We start from the raw sequence: 27,482 nt of genomic DNA on the forward strand, positions 1-27,482 counted from the left end.
GTGAATAGATGATGAACATTAAATTAGTCATGACAAGCTCCCAGTCTGTCCTGCTAATATCTTTTTCTGCTCCATCATAGGAAATGATATATATATAAGAAGAAAAAAAAAAAAAAAAGGTTTGCAGTTATACACAGAAATAAACCATGTTCTTTATAGACAGCAGTGTCAGATTGAAATATGACAGACAACTGGAACACGTTTGGAACCAAAGCGTGATTCAAGTGCTCACCACGGTCCCTGGTTGGCTGGCGTGTACAAGCGCACGCACATGTCTGTGTGTGTGCACGAGTGTGCGTGAGCGTGCATGTGTGTATGTGGTTCAGGTTTTATTTTAAACATATCTTCTTTTACTAAACATTAAATTATTTCCCAAGAAATAAAAAGCTATGTACATTGTAATTATCTACAGTAGGCCTTCAGCATCCTTGCTATTCACATGCACGGGGTTTGGGCTGCATTCATAAACTCAGGCATGTTTCTTCACTGCTTGCAGTGCTGTCCCCTCCAGCCAATCTACGGTCTGAGGAACACTGATTTGTTCATTTGCTCTGATTTCTTGTTCCTTTCTCAGAAGTCAGCAGTGCCAGAGGGTGACTGAAATTAAAAGCAATTAAAAGAGGCAAGATCCTGCAAAAAGCTGAGACATGCATGTCATTGGAAAGTGAGGGCTGTTGGCATGTTTCAAAGCCTGGTCCAACAATCCAGCCTGAGCCCTTTAGCAGGATGAAGTAGCTGATTCATGACTTATTTTGAAAAGCACTGAAAAGAGAGAATTTACCTACAACATGTTGCCTAAGGTACTATACCAACCTGTTGGATCTGAATACTTAATTCTCATTCTGTATTTAACAGGAAGCTGGTATTCAAATCCCACTGCACACTTGACTCATTCTTTGCTTTTTCTTTCTAGCCTAATGAGTATCTTATTTATGAAGAACACCTGCTATTTATGAATGCAGTCCTGGTAAACAGAAAAAGCCCACCCCATCCCCTCCCAAATGATAATAATGACATATAACTCTTTCTTTTTTAATAATAATAATAATAATAATAACAATAATAATTACAAATAAAAAGTCAGAAATGTTGTAGACCAAGTGTATTCTCAGTATTAAACACTAGTGCAGTTGGGGATTTCCTTTGTGCTTTCACTGTTGGCAATTGTTGAGATGCTTCCTGTGGAGGAGAAAATGGAGAAGAGTCAGTAGAGTGGCTTCAACAGTTTGGTATATATTGCTCTTCACTCCTTCTTAGGATGTGCTTGTGGAAGTGTAAAGCCAGAAAAGATACTTGAAAGTAACACATCCTTTTCTGTATTTGCAATAAGCATGGAGCATGCAGAAAATCTGTTACTACAGCTCAGTTGACCAGCAGTAAACTCATTAAGCTATTGCGGACATACTCACTTGTGATGATAGCACACCAACAGTTTAAGCTTGGATCAGCTGATTCTTTGGAGGGATCAGAGAATTTGGAACCCCTTTACAGAAGAGACAGGGTCATGAGCAGGCATAGGTGTGAGCCACAGCCATTTTTAACTCCTGTGTACCTATTGCTATTTGCAGGTTCCTACCCTGGCCAAGTAACACTGTGAGAAAAGCTGAAAAATTGTAAAAAAACTGCCTGTTACCATGTTGCAGAGAGAGATTTGCTCCCTACCTCAGTGCCTCAGGGTCTATTTGTACCTGGGGTGACAGTCGCTGTCTCTCCTAATACCCCAGTGACCAACATCCTCACCCAGACTGTGAAACAAGCCCCAGCTGAGGGCTGTCTCTCACCCATCACTCGCGTGTCCAGCTCTTTGTCCATCAGTTCCTCAGGGTCTGTGAACTCACTCAGAGTGATTTTGGGGGCATTTTCACTTTGGCTGACAGAGCCAATCATTTCCTGCTCCTTGTCATGCTGAACTTGGGCATAGATATTAATCCAAGGGATTTTCCTGTGCAGGAAAGGAAAATGAGAGGTTATCTTCTGTAACACAGGGATCATTGGCATGTCATTGATTAATAAGACCAACTAAACTGAGACCAATACCAGAACTGCAGCACTCGCAGTGATGCATAGTATCAGCTGTCAGAAGGGTGAAAACATCACAGTGATGTTCAGCTATTAGTTTCCACTAATTCCAACACCAGCCTAAAGCTACTCCAAATCTCAAACACTGCCTTCCTGTTCCATGCCCAAAGGTTCCTCCAGCTGTAAACCCAGATGTTCTGATCCTGCCCTTTCAAATGGGAAGTCATGCACACAGTGGACACTGCACCTAGCTCAGACAACAGCAATCAACTAAGTACAATCAACTGTAGTTACCAACTCTGTCAGTATTTATTACATGATCAATGGTGCATTGGAAACCAAAAGTAAAAATCAATTTGAGCACTACTATTAACTGAGAAAAAAATTGCTAGGCTTGTCGCTATTGACAAGCCCGCACTGACTCAGTGGGAATTGCCACATCAGAAAAAATTATAAAGAATTAGTCCTGCCTCAGAATACAGAAAGGACTTGGACCTCATAACTCCCACCCAAAGTTTATTTGCTACCATTTCATTGCAAAAACTGTTCGCTATGCTACGGATCATGCAAGTTTGCGGGGACTTATTTTTCCTTTCTGCTCAGGAAGGCAAGAAAGTGAAGGAATTATTTCTTCTTCATTCTTCCAAAATAAGTTAACTTGGACTTCTAGAACAATAACCTTGAAAGTCAGTTAGACAGACAGTTAGATAGGCCTAGACAGATAGTTGGATAGTAATCACTGGAGTAATGCAAGTTCAAAACGAAAGAACTGAAAAGTAATGGGTTAAGCATCTTGGGGGTTGTTAGGATTATCTGTGTGTAGTTGGCTATTGGAAGGTGACTGACTGCTTTTTCTAATGCCCTTAAAAGGACTCTGTGCCATACAGACCACACTGCTAAAATAAGGAAAATTCAGAGAATCTTTTCAGTTCCTTAAAGCACACAGGAGAAAGATGATGCATTCAAAAGAGGCTATACAAAATTCCATCTCTTTATGCTAACCTGTCTGCTGTTGGACATGTCAGAGATTGAAAACAATGGAAATTGCCTCAGCTCTCATGAATTCTGTAGATCTATGGTGATTTTACTCCAGTGAAGTTCTGACCTCAAACAACATGTGTTATCGGCTTGATTTGGTATTTTGTTCTTAACCAGCAGCAAGCCAGAACATATTTGGGATGTTTAGCAGCAGTTAACAAACCTCATGTTCTTCTCCCTTTCTCCTACCTTCTCTTTCTAAACCTCAGACATGCCTTAGAGATCACTAAAAGACATAAGCACTACACAGGGAATGCACATACTGGATGAGAGAGAGAAAATGCACTCCCATAGGATTTAAGTGCCCAGAATACTGCTGGAGGTGTGTAGAGATGTGGACATGAGAACACGCCTGGAGATATTGGAAAACTTAGTTCTGCTCCCAAACAGTGCAATGGTAGAGGAGTGATAGACTTTTGAGCTTTCCGAGGAAAGGTGAGAAAAGCTCTTTAGAGTTGTGAGGCAGAGAGCCTCCGGGTACTTCAGAGAGTTAGGGAAAAAATAAACTGAGATGGTTGTACATATGTGACCCCATACGCACATACCTAATCCTGCTGTGCCTCCCAGCACAAACAACGTCCCACTGCACATCTCTGAGCGCACACACACACACTCCTCTCCCAGGACACATACACACTGACTGCCCCACTGCCTCACTATTACTCACCACCCATACACATATAGTATTGACCTCCTATATGTTCAATCTCCCATAAAAGAAACAACCTTTTTACAGATTATTTCCCTACTTTTCCCCCTTCCTCCTTTTCTACCCGAACTTCCGCAACAAGCATCTCTCTGGCAGCAGTGTTTAACATGACTACTGAGTCTATAATTTGATGGACTCATAATAAGGAGTCTGTGTGCAAACCAGCAAAGCACCAATTCTATAAAGTTGTACAATTAAAAATTCATTCAGGCCCATGTTCTCCCCGCAACCATTTCCCATAAGCAGCAGTTCTGTATTCAGGCTGGGATAACTGTTAATCAGAAAAGTACATATGGCTAATGGACTTCTAGATTACTGAGATCTAGAGGAAAGCTTTTGTTTTTACCTCCTTTTTCCATTAAGAATTGTTGCATGATCTTAATTCTGAACCATTGAGCGAGAGGTTTTAGACAGAGCTGAAAAGTTGCTTTCTGTTCTGAAAAATCAAGCTGAGGACACTCTGGGTATCTGACTTAATCCTAAACTTTGTCAGTTTGACCTGGGTTTGTCCTTTTTGGAACAGAGCAGATAAGAAGGGACAGCAAGTTGATGAGCTTTGGTCTAAGCAAAACCAATGCTTTAACCACCTTCTCCCTCACTCCCAATTTTTAATACATTCAATTTTTATACAGATTTTAACAGGGCAGGGTCTTCCCAGTCCTGGAGAACAGCACAAGGCTGATGGCTGCTATACTCAAGGCTCAGGATGCTTAAGTAGTACAAGAGTCAGTTTTATGAACTGTAATAACATAACATGACCTGGAGACTGCCAAAGCAAAGTGGATTACCAAGCTCCTCACTGCTCTCTGGCAGCCAGAATATACAAATCCTTCTTCCTAGTAACTGCTGACCACAGAGCCAAAGACACTAGGCCAAACCTAAGAAAACATCTCACTAAGACACAAAGGAAAGCATGCCTTACAAAGGGTTGTACCTACATCTTGACACATCTCCCAGAGAGACGTCTTTGCCCTCTGCATCCTACATCTGGTAGTGAGAGAAATCATCAGCTACCTCCCTAGCATATTATTAAATCAATGCTTTAAACAAGTCCCGTGTCCCATTCCCCATCCACCTGGGAAGTTGTATTTCACCACACGGAAGTAGAGAAAGGATTTCAGACTGCAACAAGCAAGTCACACTGAAAACCTGGAAATCTGCACCTGAGCAAGTTCACACTCATGGGTGCTCTGGAAATTTTTCTGGGCCACTGAAGTCAGTGGGAACTTGGTAACAGATCTTGACTTGCACAGGATCAGGCACTAGAAACAGTGTCACCCACTGATTTTGACAATGGTTAATGTAAGAGGTTAGAAATGACAGGAGCTTTAGACCTGGACACCAGGATACATGCCTGTCTTATCATTCCATTTTTAATATAACTTGTATCCCACCAACATCATTAGAGAGTACTAGTCTTATCTTGGGCTTCAGAAAAGATGGAAAGAGGAACATATAGCTGGAATCTGGACAGCAAAGCTCTAGCTTCCCATTTTGGAGGAAATACTCATGTCCAGATTTTTTTTTTTACTTTTTTTTTTTATTAAATCAGACTCAGATTATGCTTCTAATACAGTATCTTGCCACTGGGCAGGATCTGGGCACATAGACCATTTAACACAGTAAGTACTGAATACAAAGTTCCTCCTAAGGAACACCATTTGACTAAAATATATTCTCATAAGACAGCTCTTCAGCAAACAGGCCACTCTTATCCCATATTTTGTTTCACAGCTTGCAGCAGCAAAGTGCCATGGGCCAGTACAGGTCTTGCCTGCTGCCTGCTAGCAAAAGGTTTATATTAACATCTGGTAAAGAACATCTCAGCAGATTCCCAAAGTCATTTTGATGCTTAACACAAAATTTTCTGGCTTTGAGTCTCCCACCTTTAACATAATCACACCTGTTCCTCTTCAAGACTAAACTATTCACTTTGCAAGATACAAATGAGATACTGCTGCACTGAGGCAGTTGGCCAGGTGGATATAGTCTGTATGATGACATCCATCATATGATTTTTTGACTAAGTCTGCATTGCGTAGCTCAGTACTCAGTGAGCTCAGGGTTCCCATTTCTGGTCTGTGGTTCAAATGCATCCGCTGAAGCAGGTCACATCTTGATCTCTGAGCTCTTGGTGAGCTTTCAGAGCACTGAGGTTGTTGTGGAAGGGCAGTAGATGGTCTTCTCTCTTTATATGAGAAACAGGGAATTATACTGGTCCAAGATTTAGGCCAGCATAACTCCACCTGCAATCCAGGCACTGCTCTGGCTAGATTTCCTGTAAACCACCCAGTGTCTTCTCCTCCCATGCCCCGAAGTTGCTCAACTTACCTCTTGAATTTGTAGATTAAAAAAACAGCCAAGCCTACAAACACCACAGACAACAACATCAGCATCGCTGAACTGCTATGACCCGTGCTGGAATCAACAAGAGGTGCTGCAGGAGGAAAGGCAGAGCATTACATTTGCAAGATATTATTAGGGAACAAATAACTACTAGAGAGTTGAGCTCAGCTCTGTCTTTGCCACATCTGCTTTATGACCACTACATGGTGCATGTTGCTTTTGTCAAGACCAATCAGTAGAAAACAAATTGACTCCCTTGCCCTTTAGAAAGTCAAGCTCAGTGCAGTCTAACATCTCCTAGTGAAAAGGCACAGCAAGCCATGCTTAACTCAAAGGCTGATGACTCCTGTGTTAACACTCTGGACTACTTCTAAAAATTTTCTAGGGACTGGAATGGAAATGAAATTTATGAAGTGTGGCTTAATGCAAGTCTATTCCCCTTTGGAGAAGCTACCTCAGACCACCCATGAACAGCACAACTCCCATCTTCCAAGGACATATGTCTGTCTCACATGTGACACGGATCCAGTCTTGTGATAAGCCTCAAGATTCTTCCTTACATATTTTTTAATTGAGTCAGTTTTCATAATGTGGAAGAGCCAAAGCAATAATCCTGGACACAAGCATGCACTACATTATAACATTTTGGAGATTTGATCCATCTATTCTTGGCATTTTGGGTGGGCTAAAGTGTATTTGTGTGTTGTTTATGCAGCTATTCCCACAGCTCATCAGAGCAGACCATCTTAATAGCATGAGCACTGTGCAGAGAATCAAGAGTCTGATGAGAAGTCTCTAATGATGCACAAATGATTATAAGTAGCAGCTGAGTGTTTCTCACTCTGCGTAAATATTTGGTTTTGTTTTTTTACTGTTCTCTATTTTTTTTCTGTCACCCAGAAGACAGGGACAAAGTCTTTGCAAAGAGTCACTTCTGGATCCATTGCCAAATTTTCATACTATGAAAGAGTCTGATCCTGCCAATATTCTCCTTCTACTACTTCCATAGACTTTTTGTGGAAAAGAACTGACTGCCATTTCACCCAAGTCAAAATACTATGGGAATGGTCATGAAACAAATGCAGCACCGCCAGAGAGGAGTGTGAGAATAGTTGAGCACTGTAAACTAAATCCACACTTGACAGTGTCTTACTAGAACAAACACAGATTCTGAACCTGGAGACTGCAGATATTTGGGTCTCATTCCCAGTTTTGCAAATTAATTGATTCCAGCTTACTACTATTAACATCTGACTCTCATCCCCAAACAACAGTCAGAGAGTGAAGGCAAAAAGGCATTACCTGTACGATAGGTCACAAGCCTAGGTTTAGCCCAGCTCTTGGCTCTCTGAGAGTGTCATGTAAAAAGAAGCTGAAGTGTATTATCATGGGACATGAATCCCAATATTTTGGAGAGGATATTAGCAATGCCACATGCACGGGATCCCACATTTCAGATAATTGTAAGGGCAGTCATAAAAAACAAGGGCAAAAATAAATCCGTCATCTCCTCTGTAGTCATCACTGTCTCAGCAGTAGCCGAGAGCTTCACACTAGGGTGGTTTAAAGCAAAAGGGGTGAAGCTTAATGTGACTATTTGTTACTCTGTGCAAAAATTGAGATAGGTACCATTGAAATTTAAATAAGTTCTAATTTGCAGAAGTCAATATTCAGGCACGTATTCCCTGTAAAAGGCCTAGATCTTCTTTTCATGAATACTTTGCCCCATAAATCTTCTTGGCTAGTCATAACATTAACAAGCGCTTTGCAATAAGGATTTGATCCAATATCCATTAAAGCTAGTAATACTCCCACTGAATTCCACGGGTGCCCAATGAGGGCTTAATAAAACACCATTCACCTGATTTTCCAAAACACCTGAAAAACATGAATGCATAGTTAAGCCATAGGGAACACTTAAAAGTTACTTTTAATAGTTGTGCAGTCTGGTGCATGAAGATGCCACTGCTGGATTCTGGTTTTATCACTTCCTGCTTTTACCATAGACAGTGTCTCAGTATGATCAGTCCTACGTATCCCAGTAGAACATACTAAACTGCCAGTGCTCTGATGTAGAATGGTTCTCCTGGAGTTGTGTGAAGCCTCAATAGAACCACAGCTATGCATTTGACTCCACACTCACCTAATGTTAACTGAGTAACATACACAATGACTTCAACACCAGGCTTCAGTTCAAACTGGACCAGGTTCTGATTGAGAGCATTAAAAAGGATTTCTACCACCTGAAGGAGTAATAAGAGATATAGTAGTTACAATATAGAAGACAACAAGCTCTGGAGAACATTCAGGAATGCGTGTGGCCTGTGAATGATGACTAACATATCTTACTGGTTTCAGGAACAGAAATGAAGAGAGAGACTGAGAAAGTGGAGAGAAACATGTACATGTGCTTTAGTCAGAACTGAGTGTTATTGAACATGAGTGTCCCTACAGGACTTTTGAAACTCATGAAGTATGTTATTATACCTCTCCTGGGAAACAAACCAAGAAAGTTATAAATTTTTTTTTTTTCTTTTTTGGGGGGTGGAGAAGGAGGGAAAAGAACTAAGGATCTTTTCACCCTCCACAATGTCCCGTGAGTTTGATCTAATGCACTTGGAAATCACTGACATATTGGCCTTTCATTGCTAGCAAACTGAACTGAGTGAGGTAGTCCAGCCTAGTAACACTTCTTTACTCACATTGATTCAGGACAATACTAGTCACATGGCTTCTGTTTAAATAGGCTGTTGGGGATGGGACAATTCAGTTTGGAAGATTAATGGCAAACTTGCCATTTTTCTCCTTCATTTAGAAAAGGGGCCTTGGACTGGAATTTACTCATAGCTCAACAACCCAACTATGATGTGTTATTTGGTTATCTCAGAGTACATATTTGGCATGTCACACTGGAGCCTGGCCTCATTAATGCCTAGTCTCCCTAGAGTAGTTCTGATGGTCAGAGCACAGGTACTGAGTAGTTCTGATGGCCTCCACTCCAGGACAGAGCTCCTCAAGCAAAACCCAACAAGTACCAAAGTACAACTCAGCAGATAGTCAAATAAAATTAGAGCACTAGAGCTTCAAATCTCATGGTCAGGTAATCAGAAACCTAAACTGAGAGGTCTAATGTTATATGAAATACTGACACAACAGTTTGATCGGAGAGAATTCTAATATGGGTAGATCCTACTGAACATGATGTAAATGACTCCAAGAAAATCCCTCCAAAAAGCCTTCCAAAATTTCCCACCACAATGCCTCTCTTCTGCACACATATCACCATAAATTTAAGAGGCCAGCTTTGTTACGTTCCTAAGACAAAAGTACAGAGGGGACTGACTTTGCTCAGTGGGTGACAAGAGCTTCCACAGAATTCATCAATCCTTTGAATTATTTAATGTTTGATCACAGAAGAGTTATTCCTCCAAGAGTTGCTTGGACATGGGCTCACACATAGCTTGCACACAGTAAAAATGCTGCATACAAGAACATTAGCTGGATCTAAGCAGCCTTTTCAGCAGTACTTTATGGAGCTGATATAATCACTTGGTAATTCTAGCATGAAAGCTTTAGCAGACCAGTGCTGCTGTTTCTAGCTCTTCCCTTGCCTGCATATCACTGTTGCTATTCATCACTGTAATTACCTATTTATCTAAATGGATGGATATTGTAACTTCCAAATATAGTTTGCACACACCATTCACTGCTGCAGAAAAAGAGGTCTTGTTCCAGTGATATATGAGCTGAAGAGCCTGATTTATTTTTAGTAAACCTCAGTATATTATCTTGATGCTTTGGCCTCTGTCTATTAGCATTCCTCCAGGGAGTAGAGGAAGTACATATTCAAGGTTCCTTTGGTCATAACTACTGTAATAAGGACACACCACTGATCTAGGAAGAATCACTGCTGGTAGACTGTGACATATCTCAGTGAGGTAATAGAAAAGCATGTTTTTCTTCTGAAAGTAGTTTTCTTTAATGCCATAAAATATATTGCCACAGTCCCAGATGCATCCAATTCCATCACACTTATTGTAAGTCATTTCTAGTGCTGCACAGGTTAAGGGACTCATCTGCAAATGGTATGATAGGAATGAATGTTCCATGAATCCTTCTTTCCTTACTTGCTCCAGATCAGTCTCACTGCTTTTCCTCCTCTCTGTTATGTTTTTATGGGGCAGTATGAAGAGTTCAGCAGAAGTAGGCAGCCCAGGAAATACAGCTACCAAGATCTGTTCATCAGGGATACCAGTCACCTAAAAGAAAAAAAAAAAAAAAAAAGATGTCTCTAGCTGCTATTCTGCTGCTGATGCTTCTATTCACTATGGGAAACTGTGCTGCCATCACATTGTTATTTACCAGTTCCACTGTAGGTGTTGTAGTCCTAATGAGCTGTTCTGCCCATTTGGTGGGTCAGAAATAGAGGTTCTGCTAATGATTCACTCAATTTCTAGAATTAAATGTAGGCTTGACAACACCCCTGGACCCAAAGTCCAAATCTATCATGTCTCCAGATCTGAGTTTTCCATACAGTCCTTCTTGCTAGGAAAGAATGACCCGAAGTCAGATCCAGAGAGTCTGGCTCAGAGCAACCACTGTTGAGTGTGCAAATAACAGGGATATATGAAGAAAATTACTTGCAATTACTTTTTAACATCAGGTTATGGGGATCCAATGTGACATACATGAATAACTTAATGTCTCCAGTGAGAGACTTTTTAGTACTGGGGCTGATCAGGAGGGCTATGCTAGGAACTGCTCAGTTTGCCAAACCAAGAGTCAGTTCCACATCTGACTCTCACAACTGTCTTCAGCATGACCTGCCCACTGAAGCTACTGACCGCTCTCCCCAAATCCAAGCTGTGTTTCCTTGGCAGGGCAGGAAGCCTCTGGTCCCTCGGAAACACTCTGCTATATGAGGCTAGCCCCATTAGCTCCCTGGTCCTACCCTACCTCAAGCACTGGCCTCATTCCTGAACTGACATGCATCAGTGGGGCAACCCATTCCTGGTGATCCGTCCTATAAGCATAGACCACAGGGTGCAACCAAATAGTCACAAAGTGATATACAAGCAAGTACTTCTACATGATTTTGACTGCTGTCTGAAATGGTCCATAGTTACTACCTAATTAATTTATTTTTTCTGCAAGCTTGTCTATGAATACAACAAAAGGAAACATCAGTTTAAACAAATGAACATAGTGTTTTCTCAGGATAGGAAAACAATCAAGGAAACTCTTATATACTGTGACTTTTGAGTGGGCTACAGATGAGAAAAGCTGAGTGGGAATGCACTTTCCCAGTAAAAATAATCAGCCTCCATTTCTAAGAACAGCTGTAGCTGAGGTAAAAAAAAAGCAAGATCCATTTTTGGCAGAATGTAAAAAACACAAAATGTTGCCTAAATGCATCTCCCAATTTCACACAAAATCAAAGTCCCTGGCTATTTGATATCATAAATTATTGCCCCTTTCCTGCAATAATATGAGTGCTAGTTTACATATTCTAATTAATCCCAAAGGAAGATTCTGTATTTTCCACCCACAGAAGTCTCTTTGTCCTATATTTTAAAGGTAAGTTTATTTTTCCTCTGAAACATCATTTTTTGCCTCAGTTGGAAAGTGAGTAGAGCTTTACAATGTTCACCAGTCACTACACTTAGCTGAATACGGAACCCCTGACTATCAGGAAAAGGTAAAAATATCTTCTTCATGAATCCAACATACCACACTGTCTGTCTTCCAGGATGAAGTGGATCAGCTGTTTAACAATACACAGTAACACTACCCAAATCTTTGGAGTAGAAAACTGTAGATACTGTAATATCAATTTATCAAAATAAGAATAATAATGATGTTATTACAATCTAGAATTTGTAAAGTCCTCAGGGATATTAAAAGATAAAAAGCACCACAGAAACATTAATAAAAGTAATTATATTTCCACAAAATTCCCAATATAGTTTGCCTCTGTAAAAAGATCCAGCATATTAAGAAGCTTTTTATTGATTTAAAATGATAGCTTCATTACTGCTGTTCTTTCTCATTCTTTTAAACTGGCATGTTGAAAAAGTGCATGTTTTAACAGCCTTGTCAATGTAGGTACAGATGAGGAAACAGATGCTCACCTGTGCTAGAGCTCTCTTGATGACTTTGCCAATGTCTTGTCTCCATTCAGGGATGTCAGGGTTATGGTAGTCCAAGTTGGGAGAAAATGACAGGAGCTGAGATTGGAAATACTCTGGAATAGAAAAATAGTATTTATGAGAAGATTAAATGGGCAGTGTTCAGGGTGCAGCAGACAATAGGAAGACCATAATGAAATTATCTTTAAGCAAGAGAGAGAGGAAAGACTGAAGGAACAAAAAGGACTGGCTAACACTAAGCAGGACAGAAAGCTTGCAAGGATTCTTATTCTTCTAACGGTTCTTACAGAGAACATTTTGCCTTAATGCCAACTTGTGTTTTTTCCCAGAAGAAGTGGAAGCAAGAATGAAAAAAGGTGAGAGGATGTCTTCCCTTCATGATGCCTCTGGGCTTCATAATTTTGCCACTCAACTTCATCAGATTCTTCTCACAAGGAAGTTGACAAGTAAATAAGGCAGTATCTGGCTGAAATTTGGAAGGTCTATGCAATTGCATGCATTGTGCTCTGCAGAGCTAACACTTACTGTAAGTAATGTTTTCAAAAGCAGATATTACCTGTTTGCTCTCCTGGAGGGAAGCCATGAGTGGTTAATACCCCAACAAATCAGAACCCAGTGGTGCTAATGACTGGCTAATCAAGCAATGGCTATTCATGAAACACTTTGAAATTACTTCTTAATTGACTGATTGCAGGGAGGAAGAAAAACTTTGTAGACTTCCAATACTGAACAATTTAAATTTTTCCCCAATTCCAACTCTCTCCTCTGGTATCACCAGAGACCGAGCCTGGAATCCTTATGACAACTATGCACAATGATTTGGGCCAGTGGGATGCACAGGTCCAATATGGGAATCACACTCAGATGTAAGTTCTCAGGGTAGAAGACTCTCCTTTCTGTTTTTGGAGATGTGCTGTGCCTCACTTTGAAGCACCTGATCTCAGACACTTCAAATAAGTACCATTAATCATGTGTAAGAAGGTACCAGTTTTAGATCAAGATAAACCATCAAGAGTATAAATGAGAAAATCCACAGAATAGCAGGGATGTGCCAGCACAGCATTTATGTTGCATCTTTTGCAAGATCTGTTCTTTCTTTTTAGATGGTACAGTATATTTTTAAATAAAACAAACATCAAAGAGAGCAGAGAAACTGTCTCAAGTTCTGAAGGCTTAACCCAGAGCCTGATATGTAAAGCCTTTGACTTTTGAACCCTCAATACCATGCCCAATTTATTTTTTGAGTAAATTCTCATCCGTTAATCATAATATGAGAAAACCATGGATCATCTCCCCGACTGCTAACACCAGAAAGCCATGCCTTCCTGCCTAGAGCCATAATAACTTAACACAGGACACAGATTATGATACAGATTTAGCCAAACACATGTTTACCAAAGGTGTGACTCATTTATGTACTCAGACTTGAACTGATCACCAGGCTGGCAGTCTGTAAGGACTCCTTCTTTAGACCAAGTCAGTCTGCAGCATTGCACTGCATAGGACTATTTGAACATCCTAAGTGGATCAATATCTCTTTGTGATAAAGCCCAAAGCTTTGAATCTTTTAAATATAATGGCAAATTTTCTTACAAGGTGTTTAAAAACAGAGAGTGAGGAGCGCTCTGTGGGACCTACTGGGACCAAAGATTGAGATCATCTGTGGGGGACACCCCTCAGGTATGCCTGATTCAGGTTTATTACAGAAACTAGTGTAAAGATGCAAGTTTCCCAGAAGTAAACACTCCACTTTTGAATACTTAAAATTAACAAGTAGAGGGTTACATACATTTGCTAATAGCAAGCTTAGATATTACTAAATAGCATTAACAAATTATTAAAATCTATTGCATTTCACAGCCAGGCAATCAATAAATATCTATTTAGCTGGTTGTTAAATATGAGCATACAGCTTTCCAGTCACCGGCAGGACATTTATTTGTATTTAAGTACTGAAACAAGACACACATAGTTCAACTACACAGTGCAAAATGACTTATTTGAGGACCGGGTCTCTCAATAAAACTTGATATCCAAAGAAAAACTTGTCTTCAAATGCTGGGTGTCAATAACTGGATAAGGAAAATGAAGACTAGCCCAGGGTAAAAATTATTCTCTGGAGAAATATCAAAGTCTGGCCCAAAACTGCTGAGAGAGCCCTTCCACTCAGCCTTCATCAAGCCGCAAACAGAGTAAGGTCTATGGTCTTCCAAAGGGTGCTTTCTGGAGCCCATGACATGCAGATATGGCAAGAACATGCCAGATTTTACTCACAGAGAATTCTAGTGGACATGCTGGGACCTCTAGGTGTGGCACAGAAGATGGGCACAGATACCAAAACCAGAGTAATTTCTGCCCCATTTTCCTGACCCCTGCTGTTTATATAGTCACTGTATAAAGAGAAACAGCAACTGTATTCAGGCTACCTTAATGATGCTCTATAACTACTACTTTCCACAGCTGGGAAGCAGGTGCAAGGCAGTCTGGCTACAGCTCTAAGTGCCTTTTCTATTGGGAGTTCCCAGTCAGGGTGTACTGACAGACCAATAGGCAGAGGAGACACCAGCCAATTTACTACAGTGCTGAGCTTACACATTTGGCTAGCTGCCCCATCCAATTCATTTCTGCGTTTTGTGATCATGACACATCTGAGCTGCTTTGCTTACAGTTTGTCTTTAGAGGTTCCTCCAGGCACTAGAGAGTTCAGAGTTCATTTTGATTCAGCAGCGACTGCCTGTACTTTACCTCTAGATACCCCCCTGAGATATGATTGTAAAAGGCTGAGGGTACCATGCACTGCAATCTCCTTGGTGTCTTGGATGAGGGTGTTGCCCGCAGCAACTTGCACAGTGACAGTGTTCATCCCCTCCACAGTGAAGATGTATGAGATGCTGCTCTCCAAGGTGATGAGGGGCTGCAAAAGATAAACACAGATGGCAATATCAAAATCTGGGTGAGATTAACCTGGCATCACAACACGCACCTGACTAATCCACCAGGTCACAATATCCTTCCTCCCTGATACAGGAATGGTACTCTGAGCTTGCATGTCCTGCTGGTGTCTAATTGTGGCCCAAACAACACCCAGTGAGAACTGTCCCATAAACAAATGTTTCTCTCACTTTAGTAAATGCTTTCTGAAATATTCTTCCACTGAACTGCAACCCATTATGCTATGAATACCTCAGTAGAGCACAATCAACAATTGCAGAATTAGTGCTGCAGAATGCAGTGTTGGACATATACACACATGCACACTCATCACAGTTGCTACATCACCTGTACAAAACACAGTGTCCAGCTCAAACCAGCACTGAACATAAACCAAACATGCAGATGCTTCTTCAAACAAACTGTATTGTTCAGATTCAGAGACACTTTCCACTAGATGAGGTTGTTCAAAGCCCTGTCCAACCTGCCCTCCAACACTTCCAGGGAAGGGGCAGCCACAACTTCTCTGGGAAGACTGTTCCAGTGCCTCACTACCCTCACAGTAAGAAATTTCTTCCTTATATCTAATATAAATCTACCTTCTTTCAGTTCAAAGGCCTTACCCCTTGTCTTATCACTACACCCCCTGATAAAGAGTCCATCCCCATCTTTCCTGTCGGCCCCCTTTAAGTACTAGAAGGCATCTAATATGTCACCCTGGAGCCTTCTCCAGGCTGAACAACTGCAACTCTCACAGACTGTCCTCATAAGGGAGGTGGCTCCCCCTGATCATCTTCACGTTCCTCCTCTGGACCTGGTCTAACAGGTCCATGTCTTCTGATGTTGGGGGCCCCAGGGCTGGACACAGCACTGCAGGGGGATCTCACAAGAGCAGAGTAGAGAGGGAGAAGGACCTCCCTTGACCTGCTGGCCACACCTCTTTTATGCAGCCCAGGGTACGGTTGGCTTTCTGGGCTGCAAGCACACATTGTTGGCTCATAGTCAGTTTTCCATCCACTAATACTCCCAAGTCATTCTCTTCAGAGCTGCTCTCAATCCACTCATAACCCAGACTGTATTTGTGCCTGGGATTGCTCCAACCCATTTGTAGGACCTTGCACTTGGCCTCGCTGAACTTCATGAGGTTTGCACGGGCCCACCTTTCAAGCCTATCAAGATCCCTCTGGATGGCATCCCTTCCCTCCAGCAATTCACAGCTTGGTGTTGTCATCAAACTTGCTGAGGGTGCCCTCAATCCCACTGTTCATGTCACAAACAAAGATATTAAACAACACTGGTCCCAAGACTGACCCCTGAAGAACACCAATCTTCCTGGAGGCTATAGGTTGTGATTCTGTGCAAATGCAGATAAGAGGAACCAAGATGGTCTTTAAAATTACAATTTTTCCTTTTTGTATGTGTGTATGCTGGACATTCCATTATCATGGATGATTTCACCTCCACCATGGAGTTTTAACATTCAGCCAACTCCTTAATTTTAATTCAAGCACCAAGACCTGGAAACTAACTCTCAATTAAATCAAAGAGTTTAAGGTTCATTTGCTCAAACCTATTAGACAGCTGGACACATTTATTAAACTGGACCAGTGTTAATTCAAGCAAATTGGTCTTTGGGTATACTGCAAAAATTAGCACAGTAGAAATTCAGCACAATGGTTCCAGCAGGATTGGGAGGGCAGCAGAAGAACCTCAGCCAGGTTATTTGAGGCTAATACAACATTCGCCTGTGCAGTAGCACAGCGAGTACCTTAGTGAGACTGCACAGTGACACAAGACACATCTGGTTTTGCCTGGGATGCCTACAGGCTGAACAGGAAAAGAAGCTTCAATCTCTCAGCATGAAACTAAAATATATCACCTAACAATACCAGTCACTATGCAAAATATTACACACCTCATCCTTTAATTCACATACAAATCAGTGTCCCCAGCTTCTACTCAGAGCACCACAGTTTGCCCATGAGTGGGCACGGGATTTGATGTGTACATTAAACATACCAGAAGAAATTTGGATGTGATGCAGACTGATGTCCTGAAAAAAAAAAAAGGTGGCTGCTGCTGTTATGTCTATATTCTTTGTCATACTTCTGTCAGAGTTGAAGTACATTTCATGAGGTAGTTGGAGCTAATGCTTTGCAAAGAATGAAAGGTGCTCTGAGTCTCTGATTTGGCCGCAGGTAAGTGGCACCATCTTTACTAACCCACACCTCAACACATTTCAGCAACATGTACAATCATCTCAAGGTATCATAAGGATCAGCTACTCTGTGTGCAGCTATGTCAGAAGCATCCATCCCAAACACTTCCGTATCTGCTTGCACTCTGTTGCGTATGGGTCTGAAATTTAAGTTAGAAGATGAAACAGGTAACAGATCATGTTTACAACCCAGATGCAAGCACCATGAGAGCTGCATGGAAATCTTTAGCAAACACCACTGCTTTGCTCTACCATTTTAGATTACTTCCTATTTCAAAAAATATTTTTTAAGACCATATTCACAACCAACTTCTATATTAAGGACAAAAACAATGGCAGGAAAACTCTGACACCTGGGTACACTGGAGGGCTTAAGCGGATGATCAAGTTACCAGTACCTAAATTGTCTCAGATGTACTTTAATGGCTGTCCACGTGTGAGCACAGAGCCAAAAATATCTGAACTGTAATGTGATTTTGCATCCCTCTCTTTCAGTGCAGTATAAACTATGTGGAATTACCTTATACCTGTCATGGACTAGATGTGTGTACGTGGGTGGTTACCATAGCTCAGCTAGGGCACAGCAGCTTGCCAAGTTAAAGCAAGTGGGTTTTTTTCCTGAGCTCTCCTGGTACCTCAATTGTGCTTCCGCAAAAATAAGTGAGTTCTTCCAGTAAGCTTCCTAACTTGATGTAAAATTCCAGTAGACAGCATTAATTATATATTTTTTCTCCTGCTACTTTTGGTAGCTAGGTTAAGAGGTTAAAACGTAAGCAGTTTTGTCAAAGAGAAAACAAAATAATTGTGTGCCTGATATTTTTTATCTCAAGTTCCATATTTCATATAAAATCCCCATTTTTTTCTACTTCACTACTGTGATCTCACCTCAGTGCACATCTTCAGTTGCAACTCAGTAATATAGACAATGATGTGACTTAAACCACTTTTGTAAATAACAGCAGATATTACATTGCAAAATTGTCATCTGTACAATTCACAACTGTAATAGTGGAGGATAGTGCCTGTGTCAGCTGTCTCACTCCTGAAGCCTACAATAAAAACTGTAGCTAATAAACAACCCTGATCTCTTCATTTGAAAACATGACTGTAACTTGTAGTTTCACTTACTTTAATTATTGCTAAAAAATCTCTTTATAATAATTTTTTGTCAATCATTTGAAAATTCACTACAAAGAAGTCTCATTTCCATCTCTAATATATCCAAGACTGTGAACAGTAGTGACAGACAGACACAAACAATTCATTGAGTCTTTAGCTTGAAATTCTAGATACAATTGGTTATTTGAACGCCAACAGCTTTCAAGTTTAGTGTTGTAATCCAGTATTATACACTGCATACTGGTACATAACGGAAACCCCCATGGTTATCTGAACACCAGCAGTTTTTAAACACTGTGTTGAAAGCCAGTATTGTCCCATATATATTGGTATATAATTCAGTTAAGTTGCAAGTGAACGCTGGTAATAACAGTGGTCTTCAAAGCTCAGTTGGACTGATAATAACCAGATGTAAAAAAGTAATGACTCCTAAGAACAATACAAGACAGGAGGAAATAAACTCACAAAGGTTGAAGTTCAGATAGTGGCAACCCTTTTTCAATAAGGAAAAACTAGAACACAACACAAACAAAGGCAAGAAGTTTTTATTAGGGCTGAGAGGGTTCCCTGCCTGGTGCAACAAGCTTAGGAAGTAAAAATGAACCAAAGGGCAGCTGTACCTTAGTGTTGTTACCAAACCACCAGAAGTAGGTAAGTGTGCCTGCCTGGCTGGGCCAAACTATTGCAGTAATGTTGACATCCCTATTTCTGATGGCGACAAAAGGGACACTCAGATGGACGTGCTCCACTGGACCTGCGGGAAGAAAGAGTTCGTTATGAGAAGTTTTGAGTTAAATCCTCCCCGTGCAGCTGTGAACAGAAAGGATCTTTCCTTTAAATAAATCAAATGTTTTATGTCAGCAGTGAGACTCTATTATAGCAATACAACAGAATTTCAGCAGTGAATAAGCAACAGAAAAAGATAATAGATTAATAAACATAAAATCATATACCTTTTTTCTCACTCTTAATTATAGGGGAGCCAGAAATGCATATTTTCCACAGTACTAATTTCAGACAGGGTCAGCACTGTGTTTAGAAGAATTTTTTAAGTGCAGTTGGAGAGCCATGAACTGGCTTTGCACTGGATAGGGCAAGCTGCCATGGAAAGCTTGAGGGATAGAATACAGGAGAGAAAGAAGGTGTTTTCTTGAAAATACATCCACTGAGCTACTAAGATTTGTGGGAAAATCATTTTAGTCAAGATGGCTTAAATCTGATTGTATATGAGGCATTTATGATTAAATACACTTGGACGGTTTTTTAGGTCTCCAAAAGAAAGATTTATTATTTTGGAAATCCTTGGTATCTCTTTGACTTTGGCCTGGCCTTGAGAAGCTTTTGGGGAGTCAGTTACCAGTAGCAAAAAATCATGAACTACTTCAAAGATGTGTGCATTGGCATATCAAAGCATTTAACTGGCTGAAGAACTTATTTCGGAAAGACTTAAAAAATAACAAAGTATCAATTAAAAGTTGTGTCTAATAAATGCAAATGTCCGGTATGAGTCCAGTGCATGAAGCCCAGAATTAAGAAGCCAGTTCCTCTCCAGAAAAAACAACGTGTAAAAAATACTGAGGTTTTGTTTGTTAGGTTGCTTAAAGTTTTTACTATCTCCATTGTTTTCCTTCTTGTTTGATTTTCTGTTTTTATTGGTACTGAATTTCAGCTGATAACTGCTTCACATCAGACAGTGTTACTGAGTCGTTCTGGTTGGTACCTTTTAAAACACAGCAAACTGATAGACTATCACTGTGAGAAGGAAAGGATGAAATAAGAAAGAATTTAGATTTTTTCCTCTTTGATAAGACATTAATTCTGGGATGCAAGAAATTTGCTGATTTTAACTGAGATGATCTTCTTGTGTTACCTCTCAGCTCCTCAAGAACAAAACAGGGACATTAATCACATCTCCACCTACTTGGATTACAAAGACTCTGGAGAGCAAAAGCTGTTCTTTTACCACCAGAACATACAGCTCCAAGCACAATGGGACACTATTCTTCCTTCTGGCTCTTTTAAAACTTGTTCTTTTTTCCCCCCTCTTTCCCAAGGGGTGTCTGCCAGCAAGTCACTCCTCAACTCCATCTGTAGCAAGCACTCTGGGTTCCCAAGAATAGGAGGTTCCCTAAAATATTCTGTGACAATGTATATAAGAAGGAAAACACTAATATCTTCACTTTCTTTAAATGAAAAGATGAGCAGCTTGACAGCAGATTCCAGAAAGGTGAAAAGTTATATGAGCACTTATAAAGCTGCAGGGTAGAAAACTACTGCTGCTTGAGACCTAGGAGCTTTTTTCTCCTTTTTTTTCAGCACAGGATTCCAACACCAAAGAGATCACATAAGGGTGATTTATACTGCAGGCATTTTTATCAGTACACTTGAGCTTCAAGGTTAAATCTCCTGTATTGACTAGTACAACCAAATATATTAAAAGTCTAGTACTGAGGTATCATCTTATTTTAGTGTTAGAATAAATGTAAATATTTGCAAAATATTTCCCTAGAGATAATGATAATAAGATGGCCACCTAAGAACGCTATAAAAGTCAAAGGAGAGATCTGAGAGGCTGCAGAAGAAGAGGGTAGAGTAGCACAACCAGGCCAAGCAATTGTCTCTCATTGCATTCTGCTTTAAAGTCCTCACCATGAAAAAGCAGTTCCTACAAGAAAAATCAGATAATCCATACAAAGCTGGTTGTTATTACCAGGTAACCATCACTTTTGTCAGCTAATGGCCCAAGGTGAAGGAAAAAACAGTTAATGCTCTAATAACAGGTTGTTAAATGCAGCCATGATTGACTTTGAGGGAATTATGAGCATAATAAGAGCTTCAAGGAACATTTATTCCTTCACACAGGGAGCTTGAAATTAAAAAGAAGAAAAACGTTCTTGAGCTTTGGAATTTTCTGACTTGCTTTCTTCCAGCAGAAAAGCTCGAGTAATAGACAGGCTAGAAGACATCTGACAGGCTAAGGGGGAAGACAGACATGTCTGTGAACACCATTATGGGCAAAACTGATGAGGTACATCTGAACACAGACAGAGCTCTCTGCCCAGAAGATCTAATAGTCTGAGAGCAGGACAAAGAACTGGGATCTCCCTGTACTCATCCTGCATTCCACACCCTCTGCTCTCTCCTGTGGCTTTGAGAAAACCAGCTAAGGATTGAAATATAGAGTCTGCTCATGTGCCAAGTGGAGAGAAATTGCACTGATCTACCAAACAGGATGGAAAAGTCAGGGATGCATGTCAAACACATGCAATACAAAAAGTAGCACATTAGACCTCAGAACATTCATATCCCAGGAAGTATGCTCAGCATAATGGTTTTCTTTTATTTAATAAGCACTATAAACTCCCAAATCCTGAATAACTGACTCAAAATTTAGTAGATTGATCTAAACCTCTTGGTATTAGAAGATCACTAAAAATACATATTTGGCCTTATTTTCATATGCAGTTTGGTCTTCAATTCTTTCAGAAAGCCCAAGAAACATTTTCAAACTTTTCTTCCCTTCCTTTTCATTCAATAAAGTCTACTTAACAAGACAGAAGAATGTCTAAAGGTCCAAGCCTTTGGAAGAGCATGATCTGCATATGTAGGTGGGTTTGCATGTATTCTTAGGCCTCACTGAAGTTGCAGGAATTTTCAGTGATGTCAGGTTTTTACCTAAGGAAACTAGCAGTTGTAAGTACTTACAGACTACATGCAGGAAGAGGACAGCAGTGTCAGAGCCCAGGCTGTTCTCTGCATATGCTGTCACCTGAAAGATTCCAGCACTCTTATACACATGCCGGATGCCATCCTCAACAGGGCTGAAATTAGCATAGGATACTGCAATGCCGTCTCCAAAATCAAGCTGAATATTTGTCCTTTGGAGATCACCCTGCAACAGAGAAGGTTGGATTAGGAAACTGGGCTGATAAGAGTGATTTGTATTACTTTCCATTCCAGTTCTCAGTTCCATTTCATTATCATGGACACAAACTCGTATCTTTCCCAAAAAAAGCCTAGTTTTGTTCTGTCAGTCCCCCAAGTGGACAAACTCAAATCAACACCAGGTAATTATGTACGAGCAACACTTAGAATAGCTCAACATTTACACCTGTAAAGAGATACTATTCCACCTTCTTGGGTTTAGACATTTTGGGAGCGCAGAGTGCCAAATGTGTATATATCAAGGGGACCATATTTGAATAATCCAATGCAATGAATGGTTGGGGATTTTGTGTCACTGAAGTGGCCAGGGCTTTATACAGCCTTTCATTGAATGGGTAGTGTCCAACAAGTACCTCCATCAGAGGCAGTGAGATGGGAGTCACTCCACTGATGGTAGGCTAGATGTTAATTGGAGAGCAATTCCCACATTCACGTGGGAGCATCAGGAACACCCTGGAGACAGGATAATGGTTGAAGTGCCTCTCCAGTACTTTCCAAAGAAACAGAACCCAGTCGCCGAGATGCTCTTAAGTCTAGTCTAAGCTAGTTTACCAGGCTTCTTGTATAGTCAGTGAAAGAGAAAGAAAGACAACAAGAGATCAACACATTCCATCCTAAGATAACTGAGACAGGTGACATGAATCATCTTCTGCAAATATCCATTCCTGCACCCTGATGATAGAATCTAGATGACTAGTTTCAGCTAGACATGTAACTGCAGAATGGCTGAATTTATACAAGTTGAGTCCCACATCAAGGACTGACAGTTTTTGTCTAATATCAGTCAACACAGAGATAAGGCCTGGTTACACAGGAGAATGAAGCAGATGATGAAAAAATCCCTTCTAGGATTACGGTCAATGACAGCTGTTAAACGAAGGAGGGAACAACAGACAAGATGCTCCAGCATTGCAGGTATTGTCTAGAGGCAGCAGCTGCACTGTTTTAATTTAAATAATGCTTTGAACTACTCTAGTCGAACTGTAGAAGTGTCTGTTATTTCAGTATCTTGGAGTCTTATTTTATTCTTGTCCCCAGCTGACTAAAAGTAACACAAAACAAGGCTAATTTAAACAGAGATAAAGCCCACTGCAGTGATTTCACAAAACTGAAATAAAACTATACCTCAGATTAAAAACCTGTAGATTTTTGCATATATACAAGATATATTGGTCCAAGTAATTTTCTTTCATGAAAGGTCTCCACTGTATTCACTATGGGTGAAGAAGATACCACTACTTTTTGGAGATGCTCCTAGTCCAAAACTGAAACTGATCCCCAGACATACTGAGGATAAAAGTGAGATACCAAAGTAAAAAAAAAAAAAAAAAAAAAATCGAAAAATCTCCACTCCTAAATTTAACTGTGGTTTCTTTGGTTGTTTTTTTTTAAATAGGAAATTCAGAAATATTTCATGGCCATCTCATAAACTGCATTATAGTTGTAAATACACAGAGTCGGGATCAAAGATAATGTGCAGTTCTAGTACAGACTGACCTAAGGGAGGGAAATAACCATGTAACTCACAGCCAGTTCTGATGTACCTCCAATCCCTTCACAGCCAGCTCAAATCCTGCAGGGTCCTACACCCACTGGGCTCACTGAAACAGACCATTGAACTCACAGATTTCACTAAAGCCTCTGGCTCAGGTATTGCACAAAAGAAACCTTGACTTCTTAGAAAAACTGTGCAGATCAGACAAATGGAAAAGATTGCCTGGGATAACCACACCTGTGACAGTCCCAAAAAGTTTTAGAGCTGACAGCACCAGCTTTCCTCTGAGCAGTAGTTTTCAAGTTTATCTGTGTGCAGCAAAAACACATGGCTTGCAGCCTAAATTCTGACTATGAACCTCACATTGATAAGCAATTTTTCATATGGTCCAAGCACATTCATACATAGCACAGATCCATTTTGGATCAAGACTTCTTATCATCCCAGGACAGTCAGGATAAAGGCAGAATATTGTCTGGATCATGGAAAAAGCGGCCTTTAAATCATGATTAAATAGCTCACAGGCTGTTCTAACCCACATTATCAGCAACTGAGACCAAAAGTGCACAACAAATGCTCCTTCAGAGTTAGAATCATCTGTGAAAGGCAAAGGGGTCCCAGTTCTTGCCTACCACTGACTCCAACCTCACTGGAGCTGCTGTCTCACTGGCAGTTGTCATTAGCCTGTGTAAGTGGCAATTACAGTACTGACACAGGCAGGACGCTGTGTTCTGTTACCGGTCTCAGTCTTGAAAGTGCACCTGATCTTGTCTTCTGGATGGAAACCTGGGAGCACATACAAGAAGCCAGACTACACTGAAGCAGATCTCCTGTGTAGATAATCAGTACTGCAGCATGCCCCACAGACTTTATCTTCCTCATAGTCTGTGCCTGGATTAACAAATTAGCGTGTAGAAAGGGTATTTTTCAGATGTGAATTTGACTTGAGTGTATACATACCCACACGTACTATTTGAAAGATGGATATTTGGTTATAATACGTTAGATCTCTCTCCGTCCTTGCTCCATCATTCCCATTCCACAGGAGCCAGGGGAGTTTCAGCTACTGACTTGATCAGGACAACATTTTCACCTCTAACCTACTAGGGCATTAAAAATACAGTAAAATCCAAAAAGAAAACATAGAGGACTACAATGGTAGTGACACTAAAACCTATCTATAATATTGAGTAGTCAATAACATCTTTTTGAAAGAGAGTTTTCTAAGTCACTGTAGAAAATTTTCTAGCAGGGGCAAAATTACACTCCTGGGATATTCAGATATTCAACAGAAAAGCTCCTACAGCATGTTAAACCTTTCAAAACCACTTCTCAAGGGAATGTACTAAGACCACAAGTTCATCTCATATGGAAGACACTGAACAGAGGATAAAAATTTGATCTGGGCTGGATTCATCACTGGTGATCTCAGGCTCAAATCTCTTGCACCCATCACAGCAGCTCCTCTCTCGTGTCTTACAATTCTCTTCTATTTATTCCTTGCTTCTCCAATATGATTCTACCTGAAATGAGAAGGTTTGACATGGAGAAGGGGGAACAGATTTTTCATGACTAAACAGTAGCAGATGATCTTTTCACCCAGTTATGAGAGTTGGGTCTTCAATGCAAAGCCTGCCCATCACACTAATCATGTTTTCTTTCTCCTTTCCATAACTCCGTATCCAGCATATAAAACATTAAACGAGAGTGCTAGCTCCACACATGATGTCAGATATTCTGGAGTTTTTGAATATAAATTAAAATAGAAACAAAATGGAAGCATTTCAAATGGAAAAAAAAAAAAAATCATTGCTCTCTGTATGTATTCAAATAGCACATTTTATTGCTTTCAGCACCATAAACTACCAAAAGGGAATAAGCTAACGTCTGTCATGAAGATTGGAGATCTGCTTACTGAAATCTGAGAGCAGGAAAAGGGTAGTGGAATGGACGGAGAGGAGTATTTCCATGGAACAGCCCTTCAAAGTCATCTCCTCATCACGACTAGACTGGGAAAGTTTTGCTTCCCAGAAGCCACACTAGCAAAGTGACAAAAACTGTAGAGACAGAACAGTGGTTCAGATGTTGGCCTTCTGAAGTTAAGAGCCAAACCCCTGATTTCAGGAGGGCTATACTACATCCAACAAATACTTGGGGCAGAGTGGGGAGTGGAGTATGTATATACAATGTCTTTTGATTTTCCTAATGAAGCTTTCAAATTCTTTGCATAAAAATATGACATGGATGTGGCTGTCTCATTCTATAAACACAGTTTAGCAATCTTCTGACAAATGTGCACAGCTCCAGTACTTGCTCTGGTTTGTTCTTTGAACAGTCACTGCTTGCCTTCTCAACTCACTTGCAATTACAGCCCTGTTACAAAGCCTTGCCATCACCTTGTAATTACTTAAAGAAGGAACCTGTGAGATGGAATAACACAAGAGAAGGGAAAAGAACAGCGCAGTAACTGGAGCTGTCACATAAACAACCATTTAGGCCTAAGGGGAGTTTATGTACCCTTCAGAGGAGACCTGGGGATGCCTGGAGAAGATCAGGTACAAAACCAGATTCATAGATCTGGTCAAGAACACAACTCTGTACAATAGCAATTTGGCAGTCTATTATTTCTTTGTGCTTAAGTTAAAACTTGGATTAAAAAAAAAGGTTAAAAAAGATGTTTCTCTCCTCATATTCCCTTGCATGCATACATAGCCCAAATCCTAGCCCAGCCCCATACTTATAAAAACACAGCAAAATCATCAGTCATTCTGCATTTCTCTGTCTATTGCCATTGCCACACATGTATTCTGAATTATCACTGTGAACAATATTACCAAAGGTAAATCTAAAAATCCTGAGAAATTTAGTTTTCAATTAACTATGATGACTATTAAGTCATCATTTATCATTGTACAGCATAAAGGTCAGTCACACCAATATACTGAGGGTGTGTACTAGAAGGTAGAAAGGCTAATCACAAAGTTGTTGATCAGGGTTAGTCTGAAACAGTAGGAAGGCTGAATGGAGACCACACAGCTGTATCTGCAGGAGAGCTTGTCAGACTATTTGGCTCAGAAGGTGTGTGTAGACATAGGTGCAAAACAACCCAGCAGGAAAGAGGCTGATGGTGGAGGGAGGCAGGAATGAATCTTTATGACATCAAGGTATGTAATAATACTTCTACAGAAATTATTTCTTCCAACTAATAAGTAATACTTTGAGGACAACTAATTTGTCTCAGGTTCATACTGAAAGACTGGAATAGTTTTTTCCCAAAATCTCAGTGTTCGTTTTTTTTTTTTTTTTTTTTCCCCCTCTTAAAATGTCTATTCTTTTAAGAAACAAACTCAACACATAACTCTCTGTGGAATAAAACTGTTCACCCACAAAGACACATTCTTGAAAATCCTCTCCCCTTAGAAAAAAACTGTTTCAATTAAATGTTTTTCAAAGTATCCTTATTTTTCAACAAAGGACAGAGTGAACGCCCTCACATATTTATTCAGCTGCCTC

At 40.4% G+C, this 27,482-nt stretch overlaps 1 protein-coding gene across 1 annotated transcript in view; it reads right to left on the reverse strand.

Annotated features, from left to right (window-relative positions):
• Positions 1 to 1,022: 1,022 nt before the first annotated feature.
• Positions 1,023 to 27,482, reverse strand: part of SORCS3 (sortilin related VPS10 domain containing receptor 3) — a 307,228-nt gene continuing 280,768 nt past the window's right edge. Inside the window, exons 19-27 of the mRNA XM_042791658.1 lie at positions 22,235 to 22,421; positions 19,150 to 19,283; positions 15,052 to 15,175; positions 12,244 to 12,356; positions 10,240 to 10,371; positions 8,256 to 8,355; positions 6,098 to 6,203; positions 1,782 to 1,942; positions 1,023 to 1,179 (exon numbers count right to left, since the gene is read on the reverse strand). Of these exons, the coding sequence (XP_042647592.1) occupies positions 1,115 to 1,179; positions 1,782 to 1,942; positions 6,098 to 6,203; positions 8,256 to 8,355; positions 10,240 to 10,371; positions 12,244 to 12,356; positions 15,052 to 15,175; positions 19,150 to 19,283; positions 22,235 to 22,421 (1,122 nt within the window). The 3' untranslated portion in view covers positions 1,023 to 1,114. The remainder of the gene's footprint in view (positions 1,180 to 1,781; positions 1,943 to 6,097; positions 6,204 to 8,255; positions 8,356 to 10,239; positions 10,372 to 12,243; positions 12,357 to 15,051; positions 15,176 to 19,149; positions 19,284 to 22,234; positions 22,422 to 27,482) is intronic.

This window comes from Tyto alba, unplaced genomic scaffold, assembly GCF_018691265.1.
Source record: "Tyto alba isolate M040663 unplaced genomic scaffold, T.alba_DEE_v4.0 Super-Scaffold_1, whole genome shotgun sequence".
Lineage (NCBI taxonomy): Eukaryota > Metazoa > Chordata > Aves > Strigiformes > Tytonidae > Tyto > Tyto alba.